Source organism: Triticum aestivum, chromosome 2A (genome assembly GCF_018294505.1).
Source record: "Triticum aestivum cultivar Chinese Spring chromosome 2A, IWGSC CS RefSeq v2.1, whole genome shotgun sequence".
In the NCBI taxonomy this organism is placed as follows: Eukaryota; Viridiplantae; Streptophyta; class Magnoliopsida; order Poales; family Poaceae; genus Triticum; species Triticum aestivum.
The window spans coordinates 609,264,776-609,285,616 of NC_057797.1; the positions used below are offsets into that span (position 1 = coordinate 609,264,776).

A 20,841-nucleotide genomic window follows, 5' to 3' on the forward strand; every position below is an offset into this window, starting at 1 on the left:
GATCTGAAAGGTTCAGACCCGTTGACTATAACCTCTCTCACAAGCATAACATGATCAAACCCAGAACACATCGAGTGTTAATCACATGGTAAATGTGAACTAGATTATTGACTCTAGTAAACTCTTTGGGTGTTAGTCACATGGGGATGTGACCTTGAGTGTTAATCACATATCGATGTGAACTAGATTATTGACTCTAGTGCAAGTGGGAGACTGTTGGAAATATGCCCTAGAGGCAATAATAAATTGATTATTATTATATTTCCTTGTTCATGATAATCGTTTATTATCCATGCTAGAATTGTATTGATAGGAAACTCAGATACATGTGTGGATACATAGACAACACCATGTCCCTAGTAAGCCTCTCGTTGACTAGCTCGTTGATCAATAGATGGTTACGGTTTCCTGACCATGGACATCGGATGTCGTTGATAACGGGATCACATCATTAGGAGAATGATGTGATGGACAAGACCCAATCCTAAGCATAGCACTAGATCGTGTAGTTCGTATGCTAAAGCTTTTCTAATGTCAAGTATCATTTCCTTAGACCATGAGATTGTGCAACTCCCGGATACCGCAGGAGTGCTTTGGGTGTGCCAAACGTCACAACGTAACTGGGTGACTATAAAGGTGCACTACGGGTATCTCCGAAAGTGTCTGTTGGGTTGGCACGAATCGAGACTGGGATTTGTCACTCCGTGTGACGAAGAGGTATCTCTGGGCCCACTCGGTAGGACATCATCATAATGTGCACAATGTGATCAAGGAGTTGATCACGGGATGATGTGTTACGGAACGAGTAAAGAGACTTGCCGGTAACGAGATTGAACAAGGTATCGGGATACCGACGATCGAATCTCGGGCAAGTATCGTACCGATAGACAAAGGGAATTGTATACGGGATTGATCGAATCCTCGACATCGTGGTTCATCTGATGAGATCATCGTGGAACATGTGGGAACCAACATGGGTATCCAGATCCCGCTGTTGGTTATTGACCGGAGAACGTCTCGGTCATGTCTGCATGGTTCCCGAACACGTAGGGTCTACACACTTAAGGTTCGGTGACGCTAGGGTTATAGAGATATTAGTATGCGGTAACCCGAATGTTGTTCGGAGTCCCGGATGAGATCCCGGACGTCACGAGGAGTTCCCGAATGGTCTGGAGGTAAAGAATTATATATAGGAAGTGCTATTTCGGCCATCGGGACAAGTTTCAGGGTCACCGGTATTGTACCAGGACCACCGGAAGGGTCCCGGGGGTCCACCGGGTGGGGCCACCTGCCCCGGGGGGCCACATGGGCTGTAGGGGGTGTGCCTTGGCCTATATGGGCCAAGGGCACCAGCCCCAAGAGGCCCATGCGCCAAGAGAAGAGGGAAAGGAAGAGTCCTAAAGGGGGAAGGCACCTCCGAGGTGCCTTGGGGAGGAGGGACTCCTCCCTTGGCCGCACCCTTCCTTGGAGGAAGGGCCAAGGCTGCGCCCCCCCCCTCTCCCTTGGCCCTATATATAGTGGGGGAAGGGAGGGCAGCAACATCCAAGCCCTGGCGCCTCCCTCTCCCTCCCGTGACACATCTTCCTCTTCCCGCAACGCTTGGCGAAGCCCTGTTGGAATCCCGCTACTTCCACCACCACGCCGTCGTGCTGCTGGATCTCCGTTAACCTCTCCTCCCCCCTTGCTGGATCAAGAAGGAGGAGACATCGCTGCTCCATAGGTGTGTTGAACGTGGAGGTGCCGTCCGTTCGGCGCTAGGATCATCGGTGATTTGGATCACGACGAGTACGACTCCATCAACCCCGTTCTCTTGAATGCTTCCGCGCGCGATCTACAAGGGTATGTAGATCCACTCCTCCCTCGTTGCTAGATGACTCCATAGATTGATCTTGGTGACATGTAGGAAAATTTTGAATTATTGCTACGTTCCCCAACACAAGCACCGCACGACAAACGGGGCAGACGCCGAGAGCCGCACACAGCAAAGGGTGGCCACATGGCCTGCCAGTTCGGAACTGACGGCGCCTTCACTTGGTTTACCTATACCGAGAGCCGTGACGTCACCCTCGGTAAAAACACGTCACATAAACATTTTCCCTCCACTACATGTGGTCCCACTGGTCACATTTATCAGTAAAAGTTTTATATTATTTGCTAAATATTTAAAAAGAAAATATGACAATGTCTTTGCCGAGAGCAGCTCTCGGCATTGCTCGACATACAACTGTTGACTAAACCCTTCGGAACTAACCAGTGGGTGTCCCACATGGCAGCTGACCTTTTACCGAGGGTCACGGCCCTCGGAAAAGAGTGGCACCACTGTAGTAGTAAAGTGCTGCTCAGCTTCCTTTTCCGAGAGCTACACTCGGAAAAGGTGTGGCACAACATTAGTTTCAGTTCTCAAACGACCCGTTTTTTGAGTGCTGCTCTCGATAGCCTGTCTGTTTTTGAGTGTAGCTCTCGGAAATGTATCTCATTGCTTCTGTTTTTAAGCTCTTTCTTGTCTGGTCCCTGCAACTGAAAACAACTACAGTGCAATATCTGTATATATATGCAGTGCAGAAAAAGATGACTTAACAAATGAATGTGGGAGCTCCTAGCTCCCCAGTAATTCATCGAGTAACACAACACACACATAGGCATAATTTGAAGTAGACCACATATATAGGAGAATGTTTCATACTAGTACACATCACACACAAGTTCACAAATTCATACATATTGTTAACTTATGGAACTTCACTACTTGCAAAACATGTGCACGTCACATAGAAGTTCACATGTTCATAGAACATCTTGAGGAGGGGGAGGGGCATCATTTCCATCGGGTTAAGATTCCGAAGGAGGAGGAGGAGCCTCATTTCCACTGCTTCGAGATTGCATAAGAACCTATAAGAGTAGTCACGTGAGGGTGGTTCGTCGCTATATAATGAATGTTCTACCTGTAGTTGATTCTCGAGCAGCTTCAACCTTTCGTTCATGTCTGCTCCCCCTTTACCACCAAAGCTATGTGGTCCGAACAAGGGGTCACCACATGAGTCACAGAGGAAAACAGAAACATATTCTGCCATGTATTAGTGGTTGTTGCCCTCTCCAACCGGACCTGGACGTTGTTATTGTCGCTATGTTTATTATAGTAGGTAAACGGAATCCCTGAGAACCCCAGGTCTACCAATCCACAAATTTCCAAGGTGTCTCTAAAAGCAATCATTTGAGGCTACGGTCTTGGTGTAGCTAAAAAATGTTCAAAACTCCATAGGGCCTCATTGAAATCCCCTACAACCAACCACGGTTTATCGCAAACACTTTTAAGGTTTTTGGGCTTTGTCCACATTGCATGTCTGTGTTCAACTCGAGGTTCCCCATATACACACGTTAGCCTCCACTATTCTGCATCTGTATTCAAACGAACCAAAGCGTCAATGTACCGATCATTCTTGTCCAAGATGTCCACAAGACATGCCTCGTGCCAATACAATGCTAGCCCACCACTGAGACCATTGCTATCCACTTCTTCAAAACCCTTCAACCCAAGTCTGCTTTGAATCCTCCTCATTTTCTCAGCTTTCTGTCTAGTCTCACAAAGAAACACAAAAGTGGAGGAATGCGACTGGGATATCGTCACGATTTCATGAACTGTCCGGGTATTCCCCCCTCCCGGGCAGTTCCAACTTATTAGATTCATTGGGACCGGCGGTCCTCCCTCTCGGAGGCCGCCTCAAATGTCATCTCCTGTGCATCCCTGTCTACCCCTTGCTTTCCTCTCTTCACAATCAGGTCCTTCCCCGGGGTAGCAGTAGATGGTACAGTTGGTTCACTACCTGACGCCGCACCCCCATTCTCTAACATCAGCACTGAGTTTGACACTTTGCCCTTAAGGTGCGGGAAAGTTTGTCCTTTGACATTAACAGAGCCGTCTGGACTGATAAGCCTCTTCCAAAAGTTCCTGCCTTCTCCCCCGTCTCTGTATACTGTGTTGGATACACTCCTTCAGACAGGCCATCCCCCCTACCACGACCTCCTCCTACTTCACTTGTACTTCCACCCACTCACCTATACCTCCTCTGTCTCCCCTCTCCCCCCCCCCTACCCACACCCCCGAAGCCCTTCCTCTACCAGCTGAGAATGTCCAACCTCCTCCCCTACCACCTCTAGTACCACTCCCTACTGGTTCATTACTCCATTGTAGCCATTCGCCCCATTCACAAGACTCCGGGCTATGGATGCCATCCCCACACTCCTCCACAATGTGACCCATGCAGCCACAATAGAAGCAAAAATCTGGCAATTTCTCGTAGCTAACTGGGTACTTCTTTGTTGGGGAACGTAGCAATTTCAAAAAAATTCCTACGCACACGCAAGATCATGGTGATGCATAGCAACGAGAGGGGAGAGTGTTGTCTACGTACCCACGCAGACCGACTGCGGAAGCGTTGACACAACATAGAGGAAGTAGTCGTACGTCTTCCCGATTCGACCGATCCAAGCACCGTTACTCCGGCACCTCCGAGTTCTTAGCACACGTACAGCTCGATGACGCTCCCCGGGCTCCGATCCAGCAAAGCTTCGGGGATGAGTTCCATCAGCACAACGGCGTGGTGACGATGATGATGTTCTACCGACGCAGGGCTTCACCTAAGCACTACAACGATATGATCGAGGTGGAATATGGTGGCAGGGGGCACTGCACACGGCTAAGGAACGATCACGTGGATCAACTTGTGTGTCCTAGGGTGCCCCCCTGCCCCCGTATATAAAGGAGCCAAGGGGGAGGGGGCGGCCGGCCAAGGAGGGCGCGCCAGGAGAGTTCTACTCCCTCTGGGAGTAGGATTCCCCCCCCCAATCCTAGTTGGAATAGGATTCCTTGAGGGGGGAAGAGAGAGAGGGGGGCCGGCCACCTCTCCTAGTCCTAATAGGACTAGGGGAGGGGGGGAGGCGCGCGGCCACCTTGGGCTGCCCCTTTCTCCTTTCCACTAAATCCCACTAAGGCCCATATAGCTCCCGGGGGGTTCCGGTAACCTCCCGGTACTCCGGTAAAATCCCGATTTCACCCGGAACATTTCCGATATCCAAACATAGGCTTCCAATATATCAATCTTTATGTCTCGACCATTTCGAGACTCCTCGTCATGTCCATGATCACATCCGGGACTCCGAACAACCTTAGGTACATCAAAATGCATAAACTCATAATAACTGTCATCGTAAAGTTAAGCGTGCGGACCCTACGGTTCGAGAACAATGTAGACATGACCGAGACATGTCTCCGGTCAATAACCAGTAGCGGGACCTGGATGCCCATATTGGCTCCTACATATTCTACGAAGATCTTTATCGGTCAGACCGCATAACAACATATGTTGTTCCCTTTGTCATCGGTATGTTACTTGCCCGAGATTCGATCGTCGGTATCCAATACCTAGTTCAATCTCGTTACCGGCAAGTCTCTTTACTCGTTCCGTAATACATCATCTTGCAACTAACTCATTAGTTGTAATGCTTGCAAGGCTTATGTGATGTGCATTACCGAGAGGGCCTAGAGATACCTCTCCGACAATCGGAGTGACAAATCCTAATCTCGAAATACGCCAACCCAACATCTACCTTTGGAGACACCTGTAGAGCACCTTTATAATCACCCTTTTACGTTGTGACGTTTGGTAGCACACAAAGTGTTCCTCCGGCAAACGGGAGTTGCATAATCTCATAGTCATAGGAACATGTATAAGTCATGAAGAAAAGCAATAGCAACATACTAAACGATCGGGTGCTAAGCTAATGGAATGGGTCATGTCAATCAGATCATTCAACTAATGATGTGACCTCGTTAATCAAATAACAACACTTTGTTCATGGTTAGGAAACATAACCATCTTTGATTAACGAGCTAGTCAAGTAGAGGCATACTAGTGACACTAAGTTTGTCTATGTATTCACACATGTATTATGTTTCCGGTTAATACAATTCTAGCATGAATAATAAACATTTATCATGATATAAGGAAATAAATAATAACTTTATTATTGCCTCTAGGGCATATTTCCTTCAGTCTCCCACTTGCACTAGAGTCAATAATCTAGATTACACAGTAATGATTCTAACACCCATGGAGCCTTGGTGTTGATCATGTTTTGCTCGTGGAAGAGGCTTAGTCAACGGGTCTGCAACATTCAGATCCGTATGTATCTTGCAAATCTCTATGTCTCCCACCTGGACTAGATCCCAGATGGAATTGAAGCGTCTCTTGATGTGTTTGGTTCTCTTGTGAAATCTGGATTCCTTTGCCAAGGCAATTGCACCAGTATTGTCATAAAAGATTTTCGTTGGACCCGATGCACTAGGTATGACACCTAGATCGGATATGAACTCCTTCATCCAGACTCCTTCGTTTGCTGCTTCCGAAGCAGCTATGTACTCCGCTTCACATGTAGATCCCGCTACGACGCTTTGTTTAGAACTGCACCAACTGACAGCTCCACCGTTTAATGTAAACACGTATCCGGTTTGCGATTTAGAATCGTCCAGATCAGTGTCAAAGCTTGCATCAACGTAACCGTTTACAATGAGCTCTTTGTCACCTCCATATACGAGAAACATATCCTTAGTCCTTTTCAGGTATTTCAGGATGTTCTTGACTGCTGTCCAGTGATCCACCCCTAGATTACTTTGGTACCTCCCTGCTAGACTTATAGCAAGGCACACATCTGGTCTGGTACACAGCATTGCATACATGATAGAGCCTATGGCTGAAGCATAGGGAACATCTTTCATTTTCTCTCTATCTTCTGCAGTGGTCGGGCATTGAGTCTGACTCAACTTCACACCTTGTAACACAGGCAAGAAACCTTTCTTTGCTTGATCCATTTTGAACTTCTTCAAAATCTTGTCAAGGTATGTGCTTTGTGAAAGTCCAATTAAGCGTCTTGATCTATCTCTATAGATCTTTATGCCTAATATGTAAGAAACTTCACCGAGGTCTTTCATTGAAAAACTCTTATTCAAGTATCCCTTTATGCTATCCAGAAATTCTATATCATTTCCAATCAGTAATATGTCATCCACATATAATATCAAAAATGCTACAGAGCTCCCACTCACTTTCTTGTAAATACAGACTTCTCCGAAAGTCTGTATAAAACCAAATGCTTTGATCACACTATCAAAGCGTTTATTCCAACTCCGAGAGGCTTGCACTAGTCCATAAATGGATTGCTGGAGCTTGCACACTTTGTTAGCTCCCTTTGGATCGACAAAACCTTCCGGTTGCATCATATACAACTCTTCTTCCAGAAATCCATTCAGGAATGCAGTTTTGACATCCATCTGCCAAATTTCATAATCATAAAATGCGGCAATTGCTAACATGATTCAGACAGACTTAAGCATCGCTACGGGTGAGAAGGTCTCATCGTAGTCAACCCCTTGAACTTGTCGAAAGCCTTTTGCGACAAGTCGAGCTTTGTAGACAGTAACATTACCATCAGCGTCAGTCTTCTTCTTGAAGATCCATTTATTCTCAATTGCTTGCCGATCATCGGGCAAGTCAACCAAAGTCCATACTTTGTTCTCATACATGGATCCCATCTCAGATTTCATGGCTTCAAGCCATTTTGCGGAATCTGGGCTCACCATCGCTTCTTCATAGTTCGTAGGTTCATCATGATCTAGTAGCATGACTTCCAGAACTGGATTGCCGTACCATCCTGGCGCGGATCTCACTCTGGTTGATCTACGAGGTTCAGTAGTATCTTGTCCTGAAGTTTCATGATCATTATCATTAACTTCCTCACTTATTGGTGTAGGTGTCGCAGAAACAATTTTCTGTGATGTACTACTTTCCAATGAAGGAGCAGGTACAGTTACCTCGTCAAGTTCTACTTTCCTCCCACTCACTTCTTTCGAGAGAAACTCCTTCTCTAGAAAGGATCCATTCTTAGCAACGAATGTCTTGCCTTCGGATCTGTGATAGAAGGTGTACCCAACAGTCTCCTTTGGGTATCCTATGAACACACATTTCTCCGATTTGGGTTCGAGCTTATCAGGTTGAAGCTTTTTCACATAAGCATCGCAGCCCCAAACTTTCAGAAACGACAACTTTGGTTTCTTGCCAAACCACAGTTCATAAGGCGTCGTCTCAACGGATTTTGATGGTGCCCTATTTAACGTGAATGTGGCCGTCTCTAGAGCGTATCCCCAAAACGATAGCGGTAAATCAGTAAGAGACATCATAGATCGCACCATATCTAGTAAAGTACGATTACGATGTTCAGACACACCATTACGTTGTGGTGTTCCGGGTGGCGTGAGTTGCGAAACTATTCCACAATTTTTCAAATGTATACCAAACTCGTAACTCAAATATTCCCCTCCACGATCAGATCGTAGAAACTTTATTTTCTTGTTACGATGATTTTCAACTTCACTCTGAAATTCTTTGAACTTTTCAAATGTTTCAGACTTGTGTTTCATTAAGTAGATATACCCATATCTGCTTAAGTCATCTGTGAAGGTGAGAAAATAACGATATCCGCCACGAGCCTCAATATTCATCGGACCACATACATCGGTATGTATGATTTCCAACAAATCTGTTGCTCTCTCCATAGTACCGGAGAACGGTGTTTTAGTCATCTTGCCCATGAGGCACGGTTCGCAAGTACCAAGTGATTCATAATCAAGTGGTTCCAAAAGTCCATCAGTATGGAGTTTCTTCATGCGCTTTATACCGATATGACCTAAACGGCAGTGCCACAAATAAGTTGCACTATCATTATCAACTCTGCATCTTTTGGTTTCAACATTATGAATATGTGTGTTACTACTATCGAGATTCATCAAAAATAGACCACTCTTCAAAGGTGCATGACCATAAAAGATATTACTCATATAAATAGAACAACCATTATTCTCTGATTTAAATGAATAACCGTCTCGCATCAAACAAGATCCAGATATAATGTTCATGCTCAACGCTGGCACCAAATAACAATTATTTAGGTCTAATATTAATCCCGAAGGTAGATGTAGAGGTAGCGTGCCGACCGCGATCACATCGACTTTGGAACCGTTTCCCACGCGCATCGTCACCTCGTCCTTCGCCAGTGTTCGCTTAATCCGTAGTCCCTGTTTCGAGTTGCAAATATTAGCAACAGAACCAGTATCAAATACCCAGGTGCTACTACGAGCTCTAGTAAGGTACACATCAATAACATGTATATCACATATACCTTTGTTCACCTTGCCATCCTTCTTATCCGCCAAATACTTGGGGCAGTTCCGCTTCCAGTGACCAGTCTGCTTGCAGTAGAAGCACTCAGTTTCAGGCTTAGGTCCAGACTTAGGTTTCTTCTCTTGAGCAGCAACTTGCTTGCCGGTCTTCTTGAAGTTCTCTTTCTTCTTCCCTTTGCCCTTTTTCTTGAAATAGTGGTCTTGTTGACCATCAACACTTGATGCTCCTTTTTGATTTCTACCTCCGCAGCTTTCAGCATTGCGAAGAGCTCGGGAATAGTCTTGTTCATCCCTTGCATATTATAGTTCATCACAAAGCTCTTGTAGCTTGGTGGCAGTGATTGGAGAATTCTGTCAATGATGCAATCATCTGGAAGATTAACTCCCAAATGAATCAAGTGATTATTATACCCAGACATTTTGAGTATATGCTCACTGACAGAACTGTTCTCCTCCATCTTGCAGCTATAGAACTTATTGGAGACTTCATATCTCTCAATCCGGGCATTTGCTTGAAATATTAACTTCAACTCCTGGAACATCTCATATGCTCCATGACGTTCAAAACGTCGTTGATGTCCCGATTCTAAGCCGTAAAGCATGGCACACTGAACTATCGAGTAGTCATCAGCTTTGCTCCGCCAGACGTTCATAACATCTGGTGTTGCTCCAGCAGCAGGCCTGGCACCCGGTGGTGCTTCCAGGACGTAATTCTTCTGAGCAGCAATGAGGATAATCCTCAAGTTACGGACCCAGTCCGTGTAATTGCTACCATCATCTTTCAACTTTACTTTCTCAAGGAACGCATTAAAATTCAACGGAACAACAGCACGAGCCATCTATCTACAATCAAACATAAACAAGCAAGATACTATCAGGTACTAAGTTCATGATAAATTTAAGTTCAATTAATCAAATTACTTAAGAACTCCCACTTAGATAGACATCCCTCTAATCCTCTAAGTGATCACGTGATCCAAATCAACTAAACCATAACCGATCATCACGTGAGATGGAGTAGTTTTCAATGGTGAACATCGTTATGTTGATCATATCTACTATATGATTCACGCTCGACCTTTCGGTCTCTGTGTTCCGAGGCCATATCTGCATATGCTAGGCTCGTCAAGTTTAACCTGAGTATTCTGCGTGTGCAAAAACTGGCTTGCACCCGTTGTAGATGGACGTAGAGCTTATCACACCCGATCATCACGTGGTGTCTGGGCACGACGAACTTTGGCAACGGTGCATACTCAGGGAGAACACTTCTTGATAATTTAGTGAGAGATCATCTTATAATGCTACCGTCAATCAAAGCAAGATAAGATGCATAAAAGATAAACATCACATGCAATCAATATAAGTGATATGATATGGCCATCATCATCTTGTGCTTGTGATCTCCATCTCCGAAGCACCGTCATGATCACCATCGTCACCGGCGCGACACCTTGATCTCCATCGTAGCATCGTTGTCGTCTCGCCAATCTTATGCTTCCACGACTATCGCTACCGCTTAGTGATAAAGTAAAGCATTACATCGCGATTGCATTGCATACAATAAAGCGACAACCATATGGCTCCTGCCAGTTGCCGATAACTCGGTTACAAAACATGATCATCTCATACAATAAAATTAGCATCATGTCTTGACCATATCACATCACAACATGCCCTGCAAAAACAAGTTAGACGTCCTCTACTTTGTTGTTGCAAGTTTTACGTGGCTGCTACGGGCTTAAGCAAGAACCAATCTCACCTACGCATCAAAACCACAACGATAGTTTGTCAATTTGACTCCGTTTTAACCTTCGCAAGGACCGGGCGTAGCCACACTCGGTTCAACTAAAGTTGGAGAAACAGTCACCCGCAAGCCACCTATGTGCAAAGCACGTCGGGAGAACCAGTCTCGCGTAAGCGTACGCGTAATGTCGGTCCGGGCCGCTACATCCAACAATACCGCCGAACCAAAGTATGACATGCTGGTAGGCAGTATGACTTATATCGCCCACAACTCACTTGTGTTCTACTCGTGCATATAACATCAAACCAGAAAACCTAGGCTCGGATGCCACTGTTGGGGAACGTAGCAATTTCAAAAAAATTCCTACGCACATGCAAGATCATGGTGATGCATAGCAACGAGAGGGGAGAGTGTTGTCTACGTACCCACGCAGACCGACTGCGGAAGCGTTGACACAACGTAGAGGAAGTAGTCGTACGTCTTCCCGATCCGACCGATCCAAGCACCGTTACTCGGCACCTCCGAGTTCTTAGCACACGTACAGCTCGATGACGCTCCCCGGGCTCCGATCCAGCAAAGCTTCGGGGATGAGTTCCGTCAGCACAACGGCGTGGTGACGATGATGATGTTCTACCGACGCAGGGCTTCGCCTAAGCACTACAACGATATGATCGAGGTGGAATATGGTGGCAGGGGGCACCGCACACGGCTAAGGAACGATCACGTGGATCAACTTGTGTGTCCTAGGGTGCCCCCCTGCCCCCGTATATAAAGGACCCAAGGGGGAGGGGGCGGCCGGCCAAGGAGGGCGCGCCAAGAGAGTCCTACTCCCTCTAGGAGTAGGATTCCCCCCCCCCCAATCCTAGTTGGAATAGGATTCCTTGAGGGGGGGAAGAGAGAGAGGGGGGCCGGCCACCTCTCCTAGTCCTAATAGGACTAGGGGAGGGGGGGAGGCGCGCGGCCACCTTGGGCTGCCCCTTTCTCCTTTCCACTAAATCCCACTAAGGCCCATATAGCTCCCGGGGGGTTCCGGTAACCTCCCGGTACTCCGGTAAAATCCCGATTTCACCCGGAACATTTCCGATATCCAAACATAGGCTTCCAATATATCAATCTTTATGTCTCGACCATTTCGAGACTCCTCGTCATGTCCATGATCACATCCCGGACTCCGAACAACCTTCGGTACATCAAAATGCATAAACTCATAATAACTGTCATCGTAACGTTAAGCGTGCGGACCCTACGGTTCGAGAACAATGTAGACATGACCGAGACACGTCTCCGGTCAATAACCAATAGCGGGACCTGGATGCCCATATTGGCTCCTACATATTCTACGAAGATCTTTATCGGTCAGACCGCATAACAACATACGTTGTTCCCTTTGTCATCGGTATGTTACTTGCCCGAGATTCGATCGTCGGTATCCAATACCTAGTTCAATCTCGTTACCGGCAAGTCTCTTTACTCGTTCCGTAATACATCATCTCGCAACTAACTCATTAGTTGTAATGCTTGCAAGGCTTATGTGATGTGCATTACCGAGAGGGCCCAGAGATACCTCTCCGACAATCGGAGTGACAAATCCTAATCTCGAAATACGCCAACCCAACATCTACCTTTGGAGACACCTGTAGAGCACCTTTATAATCACCCATTTACGTTGTGACGTTTGGTAGCACACAAAGTGTTCCTCCGGCAAACGGGAGTTGCATAATCTCATAGTCATAGGAACATGTATAAGTCATGAAGAAAGCAATAGCAACATACTAAACGATCGGGTGCTAAGCTAATGGAATGGGTCATGTCAATCAGATCATTCAACTAATGATGTGACCTCGTTAATCAAATAACAACACTTTGTTCATGGTTAGGAAACATAACCATCTTTGATTAACGAGCTAGTCAAGTAGAGGCATACTAGTGACACTAAGTTTGTCTATGTATTCACACATGTATTATGTTTCCGGTTAATACAATTCTAGCATGAATAATAAACATTTATCATGATATAAGGAAATAAATAATAACTTTATTATTGCCTCTAGGGCATATTTCCTTCATTCTTCATCTCCTTTAAAGTGATGCGTACAAAACGAACCAATGGGTATTCACATTAACATACACCCTCACCCTCAGATAATTTGAGGGGTTTATCGTCCCCTCATTGACCACCACTGTAAACGGTGGTCCACCCACCTTCTTTGCTACCTTTTCAGCAAGTTCTTTCTTCCTCGTAAGACCATCTGGCAATCCTTTGATTCTAGCCCATAATGGATACATGTTCAAAGCATAATCAGCAACATTGGTAAATCCATCATAATCAACTAGCACAACCGGGTCATGGCGAAACTGCCATGGTCCTCCATCCATCACATGCTTCCAATCACCCAAGCAATGGCATTGAGCAAGGAAAAGATTTGGCCCTTTGATGTTGAAAGTAACACCTTGAGCACAAGACCACGCGTTCCTCATTGAATTCAGCAGCGCTGCGTGGCTAAACGGACACATGGTATGAACCCTAAACAGGGCCAGCCATCTCACATCCTTAATCAGATCCTCCACTTCTCCTGACAAGTCTAGATCTTCCTCTTCCTCCCCGTGCAGATTCATCCCCTCAAACACGTCCTCAAGATCGGGATCTGGACCAAGGTGATCCCAGCTACCATCCTTCTCCTCCTCCATGTCCGCTTCCTCCTCCTCCTCCATCAGGTCATCTACTAGGTTTTCCCTGATGGGCGGCACAGAATGCCCGCTTTGTCCTGCCTCCATCATCTTCTCTCCTTCAAGGTGATCGCCCTCCTGGACTTCCTTCGCAACCCCCTCTCCCCCCTTCAGTGTGTGCGTCGACCCCATGCAGACCTGGAACGTCGCCAGGACGAACCAGGGACAAGAACCGCCGGAGAGATCTGGTAAGATTGCGGTGGGATCACGTAGACTGCGGCGGCAGCGCCGGAGGACAGGTTGGATCCTAGGCGGAAACCCTGGGGGGAAAAACTCATAACCCCTTGGAGTATTCAGCTATGCTTCCTTCGCTTCCTTTACAATTGTTGCTACTCTAAATGCCTAAATTGGATTCGAATGTAAGATTTCATTTGATGAGTGGGATGGTATCTCTGGAGACTGAACTGTTTGACACTCTCATTCTGTATGAAGTTACGTATGTGCTGCAACATTGAAAGCGACCCCACCCAACCATTTTCTATGATTGGAGGAGGAGAATAAATATTGACATGGCACGATATCCACAAGCTCAAGCTACTAGCATCATTTTTGTTTGAGGTGAATAGCAAGGCCCTGTTTTGGACTCAATCATTAGCAGACTGGAAAATTCATATGGCACAATGACGTTCATGTTCACATTCGTCTTTTTAGTTGTTTCAGGTTTATGGTCTAGCATATCCACACGGCACAGAGCCAGACTGCCATCGATCAACGTCCTGCGGTCCTCCTTGCATGAAGGATTGTGTTACATGACTTACATCCTTGATCTCATCCATACAGAGCAGCTTCATATAACCCCGATCGATGTTGTATGAACTCACCTTCTTATCGTACTTCTCATCCTTCTTATTGTATGAACTCACCTTCCTATTGTACTTCTCATCCTAGAAATCGGCTAAAAACTCATTTTCTAGTTCTATCGCTAATCTCCAACTATTATTCAAAAAACATGTGGAGGAATAGGGCGAGCGGGATCCGGCTTGCCTGCTCCCTTCCCGTGCTCCTATCCGTGCTATGGTTGTCTTTTTTTTTCTTTTTTTCTTTGTAATCTAATCATCTCCCTCCTGATTTTAAGAGGATGGGGCCGGGCCTTATTTTGTTTCAATCAAATCAAACCACGTAGACGGAGCACGGATGGGCACACGACGGGAGAGCAGGCAAGTCTCGTCCGGGCGAGCGTAGGGGGAAGGACTATCCATCCGGACCCCCCGCGGCCCATCCGGAATTCAGGATCGACTAAAGATAAGATGCACACGGGAGAATTCAAAAAGTAGATCGACGCATCAAAACACCATAGATATACCATGGGACAACGCAAGCTCCGTCGTTCCGGGGCCGCCGCCTCCGCATCTTACTTCCGGATCGAGAAAGATCGCCGCCATTGTTTCTCAAAGAAGAAAAAGAAAAATCGCCATCATCATCACCACGAAGTAGCCAGCAGCGGCCCAACGGCGTCTCTCTGTGACGACGCCCTCGCCGACATCTTCACCCGGCTGCCGGGCGCGGCGGCGGTGGTCCGCTGCGCCGCCACGTGCCGGCGCTGGGGCCGCCTCGTGGCCACGAGGGCAGCCGTCATCTCCCGTTGCCTGCCGCCCCTCGGCTGCTCCTTCCCGGACCTTGCCGTCGGCCTCTTCCACCAGGAGAAAGATTGGCCCACCACGCGCGGCAGGGACGCTGCGTCATCGCCAGGGCCGTGTTTTGTCCCGACAGCCTCCGGCTCTCGCTTCCTCTATGAGGGCCGGGAGTCTTTAGGTGTCGCCAGACTAGATGACGGCGACAGGCTCCTCGACCACTCCCGTCCCGTTGCGTCCCGGAACGGCCGCCTTGTTTTGGAGCTCCGGCGCCACCGGCGCCAGGATCGCGCTGCCGACGGCCTCCGGCTTGCCATTTGTAACCCAATGACGTCTGACAACATCGTAGTCGTCCCGCCTTTGTTCTTAGCAGGGAAGAACAACACAAAGATACTGGAATACGGACTCACCAGCCACAATCTCTGTCCGCCGGGCTGCCACGACTTCTTCCGTATTCTGCTCATCTACAACCACCACCGCAGCGGTGGGCTGTCCACGGTGCTCCGGTGCTACTCCTCGGACACTGGTCGCTGGGGACCGGAGACTGAATCCATTGTCAAGATACCTAGTTCCAAGATCCGCAACATCAGCCCCGCAGTGGTACACCGCGGGGTGGCGTACTGGGCTCTCGAGCAGGGCGTGTTCGGGGTGCGCCTGGATCGGATTGATCATGACCATACAATGGACATGCACCTTGTGCCGTGTGACACCTCCTGATGGGCGTCTCATCGGACAATCGGCTTTTCTTGATGTATTGTTGTTTCAGGGCAATCCCAAACATAAAATTGTGGAAAAAGCTCGTGCTGAAACTAACCTATCTCGAGTTTGCACATGAAGATGGCATCCACACTGGTAAGATATGTACCTTTCGTGAAATCGTACCGATGAAGCAGATGGGGAAGCTGATGGACGTGGCATACTAGCCCCCTGCGATCAAGCTGCGGTGGTTTGGCGAGAAGAGCGGGATCTTGTTATTCACCATGGGAGAGCGTAGCGGGCACAACGGCACCTACATGTTGAACCTTCGAGAGCAAGTAGTTGACGAGGTGGTAGGCGAGGGGCACTCTTGGAAGAACCTGCTCGGGTATGAGATGGATAATGGCGGCGTACCTTGCCTCCGTCGGCCAGAGATCCTTCACTTGAGTGAGCATACCGATGGGACTGTCACACATATGGAGTTTGGATGCAGCAAATGGGAGACATTTGTATGGGATACATTCAACTGTTATACGCGGTTGTGGCATTTATCTCCTTGATGTGTTTGTGTTGTACTAGATGACATGATTTGCACTTTGAATAATTTATTGAAGGACTCACTACAGAGCAACTCCTCCGTTATCTTTTTGTGTCAATTTTTTGTTTGCTTGCTTCAGTTTTAAACGTATTTTGGCTTGCCACTTATCTTCAACAATTATTAATACTGCTGATATCATGTAAACAAAAGTTTTATCCAAAGCAAAGATCCTTGAGATTTTTGCATAGAATCAGATATAATCATATGTGTTGACGAGGAATAGGACTCAACTCACCCGCTTCCATTCATCTGACGCTGCATATATACAGTTTACAAGAGCAGTTCAGAGAGAACGTGTGAGAGCCACCAGCTCCACTAACCCACGATGCAAAGCACGTCTCACAGAGAGAGAGAGATCATGCGGTGACTACGCATACATACACACACCAGTACATATTCTGCTAACACCCCCCCCCCCCCCCCCCCCGCAGTCTTGACGTCGATGGTCGAGACGCAGGGACGGGAACAGAACTCTTGGAAAATGTCCGTAGGCAGCCCCTTGGTCATGACATCCGCGAACTGTTGACGTGTAGGAACGTGCAGAACACGAAACTGGCCGAGCGCCACTCGTTCACGGACGAAGTGGATGTCGATCTCGACGTGTTTGGTGTGCCGGTGATGCACGGGGTTGCTGGAGAGGTAGACCGCCGAGACATTGTCACAGAAGACAAGTGTGGCGGTCGAGACGGGACAGAGGAGCTCCCCTGGCAGCTGACGAAGCCAAACGCACTCGGCGACCGCATGGGCAACGCCACGGTATTCGGCCTCGGCGCTGGAGCGCGACACCGTCGCCTGTCGCTTGGAGGACCAACTGACGAGCGCATCACCGAGGAAGTTGCAGTAGCCTGAGGTCGAGCGGCGGGTGTCGGGGCAGCCAGCCCAATCCGCGTCGGTGTATGCGCGAACGTCGAGGGCGGGGGAGGCGCGCAGGTGGAGCCCCAGGGTGGTGGTGCCTCGGACATAGCGGAGCACGCGCTTGAGCAGCGTGCGGTGACACTCCCGGGGATCATGCATATGCAGGCAGAGCTGTTGAACAGCGTACACGAGCTCCGGACGAGTGATCGTCAGGTACTGGAGTGCACCAGCCATGCTGCGATAGGCGGTGGCGTCGGGGACGCGCCGTCCATCCGCCGCGGGCAGCTTGGCCTTGGTGTCGACCGATGTGGCGCACGGCTTGCAGTTGTCCATCCCAGCACGCTCCAGCACATCGTCCGCGTACTGCTCTTGCGAAAGGAAGAAGCCTGCAGAGTTGCGGGTGACACGGATGCCCAAGAAGAAGTGCAGCGCCCCGAGGTCCTTCATCGCGAACTCGCCGGTCAGCTGGTCCACGACATGGCGGAGGAGCGCTGGAGTGGAAGCAGTGAGGACGATATCGTCCACGTACAGCAGCAGGTAGGCAACAGCAGCACCGTTGGAGTAGACGAACAGAGAGCTGTCGGAGCGGGTAGCAGTGAAGCCAATGCGCGCGAGGAAGCCGGCGAAGCGCTGAAACCAAGCCCGCGGCGCCTGTTTGAGTCCATATAGGGACTTGGACAGGCGGCAGACGTGGTCCGGCCGAGCCTCGTCGATGAAGCCCACCGGCTGGAGACAGTAGACCTCCTCAGAGAGGGTGCCGTGGAGGAAAGCGTTCTTCTCGTCCAGTTGGTGTACTGGCCAGGCACGCGACGCAGCGATCGTGAGCACCGTCCGGATCGTGGCCGGCTTGACCACGGGGGAGAATGTCTCGCCGTAGTCGATTCCAGCGCGCTGGTTGAAGCCCCGAACCACCCACCAGGCCTTGTAACGCTCAAGCAAGCCATCCGCGCGAGTCTTGTGCCGGAAAATCCATTTTCCGGTGATGACATTAGCCCGCGGCGGCCGGGGAACCAACTCCCAGGTGCGGTTGCCGACGAGTGCCGCGAATTCCTCGCGCATGGCGGCGAGCCAGTTGGGGTCGCGCACCGCGGCGCGAACGGAGCGAGGGAGCGGCGACACATCCGCGGGAGTGGTGGCGAGGCAGGCGTAGTCGTTGGCGTACCGGGGGTTGGGGCGGAAGATGCCGGCGCGCGCGGGGGTCACCATGCCACGCGAGGCGGCGACGGGTGGTGCAACAGCCGGAGACGGGCCAGGCACCACGTCCGAGCGCGAGCTGGCGGCCTCGTTTGACCCAAAGGCGCGCGCGCAGTTGGATGACATGTTGGAGCCACGGGAGGAAGATCCGGTGGTGGAGGTTGAAGCAGTGGAGCGCGCGACGGAGAGCGCGGCCCCCGGGCCGCTCGATGAAGAAAGGACGGCAGGTCTTGAAGCGGGGGAACCCGCGAATGACGGCGACGCCGCCGGGCCGCTTGATGAAGATCGAACGGCGGAGTTCGAACCGGCGGCGTTCGCGGACGCGGGAGCCACGCCAGCCGAGTCGCGAGCAATCTGCAAAATGGGTGGCGAGCAGTAGGTGACCGGTGCAGGGTTAGACGACGGGACGGCTGCGAAGGGAAAGGTTTCCTCATCGAAGCGGACATGACGGGAGGTGAGAACTCGCCGGGTTGTGGGATCGAAACATCGGTAGCCACGGTGGTCGGTGGAGTAGCTGAGGAACACGCAGGCGTTGGAGCGAGGTTCGAGTTTATGGCGGGCGGTGGCGGAGACGTTGGGGTAGCAGAGGCAGCCGAATACACGCAGCGAGGCGTAGTCCGGTGCGGTGCCAAGTAGCAGCTCATGGGGTGTGCGGGGAGAGCTAGCTCGACAAGGCCGGCGGTTCATCAAGAACGTGGCCGTGTTCAAAGCTTCAGCCCAGAAGCGCGGGGGCATGGAGGCATGGAAGAGGAGGGAGCACAAACTGTCATTGAGCGTACGCAAGGTGCGTTCGGCCTTGCCGTTTTGCTGGCTGGTGTATGTGCATGAGAGGCGAAGCACCGAGCCATGGGAGGCGAGTAGAGCGCGGACAGCGGCATTGTCAAACTCTTGCCCATTATCAGTTTGCATGGCAAGGACAGGTAACTGAAACTGAGTACGAGTGTAAGCGTAGAACTCGACGAGAATGGGGTAGACGTCAGATTTGCGATGCAAGGAAACGTCCATACATAATGGGTATAATCGTCAAGCATTACAAGATAAAACTCGTAGCCAGAAATGCTTACAATAGGAGATGTCCAAATGTCTAAATGCAGCAACTGAAAGGGAAATGAGCTACTAGTGGTGGATGGAGAGAAGGGCGGCCGCGTGTGTTTGCCAAAGCGACACGCACGGCAGGAGTGTGGCGCAGACTTGGAGCAGTCGAACGCAAGGCTCCGGAGCGATCCATCATGCGAATGCCCGAGGCGTTGATGCCAAAGGCCGACGGAGGCAGTGCCAGCGAAGTGCCGAACCTGACGCGTCGGAGAGCCACCAGCAACGGGGTACAGGTCGCCGGTGGAGTCAGAGCGCAGAATCACCATCCGGGTGCGGCGGTCCTTAACAGAAAAGCCAAACTCATCAAATTTGACAGTGATTGGATTGTCACGGCAAAGTTGTCGAACAGAAAGAAGATTTTTGATGAGGGAGGGAGAGACGACAATGTTACGAAGAAGAATAGGTGATGTGCCAGTGATGATAGACCCGGTGCCAACATGCGTGATCGGCAGATGGTCACCGTTGCCAATGATGATAGATGCAGAAGTGGAAGATGGACGCAAGGAGGAGAGTGTACCGAGGTTCGCGGACATGTGTGCGGTGGCACCCGTGTTGAGGTACCAGTAGGAGTTGCTCCCGGACGAGGAAGGGCCGGCGGTGGCGCTGTCTGTAGGGACGCCATGTCCAGAGCCTGGTTGGGTGCGGCCGCCGCGCCAGGAGCAGCACCGTACGGTGGAGGAGCCGCCGCCGTAGCCATACAGGTTGGGGTAGGGCGGCGCCATGGCCATCATCGCCTGCTGGTTTGGAGTTCCGGGACGCGGCCCAAGCACGCCGGAGCCGGGAGCGCGCCATGACATAGGCCACGCTTGGACGAGGCCGGTCCAGGAGTTCGTGCCCGGCGCCGGGGCAGGTAGAGACGGCGCCCGTGGTGAAGGCGGGGCAGGCGATGACGAGGAAGAGCCCCCCCCCTCCCCCCCCCCCCCCCCCCCCCGATTGCCGCGGCCACGCTTGCGTGGGCGGCCACGACCACGGCCGCCCGACGGAGCAGAGTCAGGTGCAGGCGGGGTGGGCGCAGGGCCGGGCGAGCGTGCAGCATAGAGCGCATGGGCAGCCTGTTGACGTGCTGACTGCTCGGCGTGATGCTCCTCCAGGAGAAGAAACGAGCGCGTCTGGAGGAATGTGGGCAGTGGCA

The 20,841-nt window shown here is 50.0% G+C and overlaps 1 protein-coding gene across 1 annotated transcript; it reads right to left on the reverse strand.

The window, feature by feature from the left end:
• Positions 1 to 19,637: 19,637 nt before the first annotated feature.
• On the reverse strand, positions 19,638 to 20,608 carry LOC123185687 (uncharacterized). Its single transcript, XM_044597529.1, has 2 exons — positions 20,227 to 20,608; positions 19,638 to 19,990 (listed from the first exon to the last, which is right to left on the reverse strand). The coding sequence occupies exons 1-2, from the start codon at positions 20,504 to 20,506 to the stop codon at positions 19,956 to 19,958; spliced, it is 315 nt and encodes a 104-aa protein (XP_044453464.1). The 5' UTR covers positions 20,507 to 20,608; the 3' UTR covers positions 19,638 to 19,955.
• Positions 20,609 to 20,841: the final 233 nt, after the last annotated feature.

What these genes read in the sequence shown, in the direction of transcription:
- LOC123185687 (XM_044597529.1), bottom strand. Translation starts at nt 20,506, where the DNA reads ATGTCATGGCGCGCTCCCGGCTCCGGCGTGCTTGGGCCGCGTCCCGGA. An exon ending in ACACATGTCCGCGAACCTCG is followed by an intron (nt 19,991 to 20,226) that starts GTACACTCTCCT and finishes TTTTCTGTTAAG; the next exon opens with GACCGCCGCACCCGGATGGT.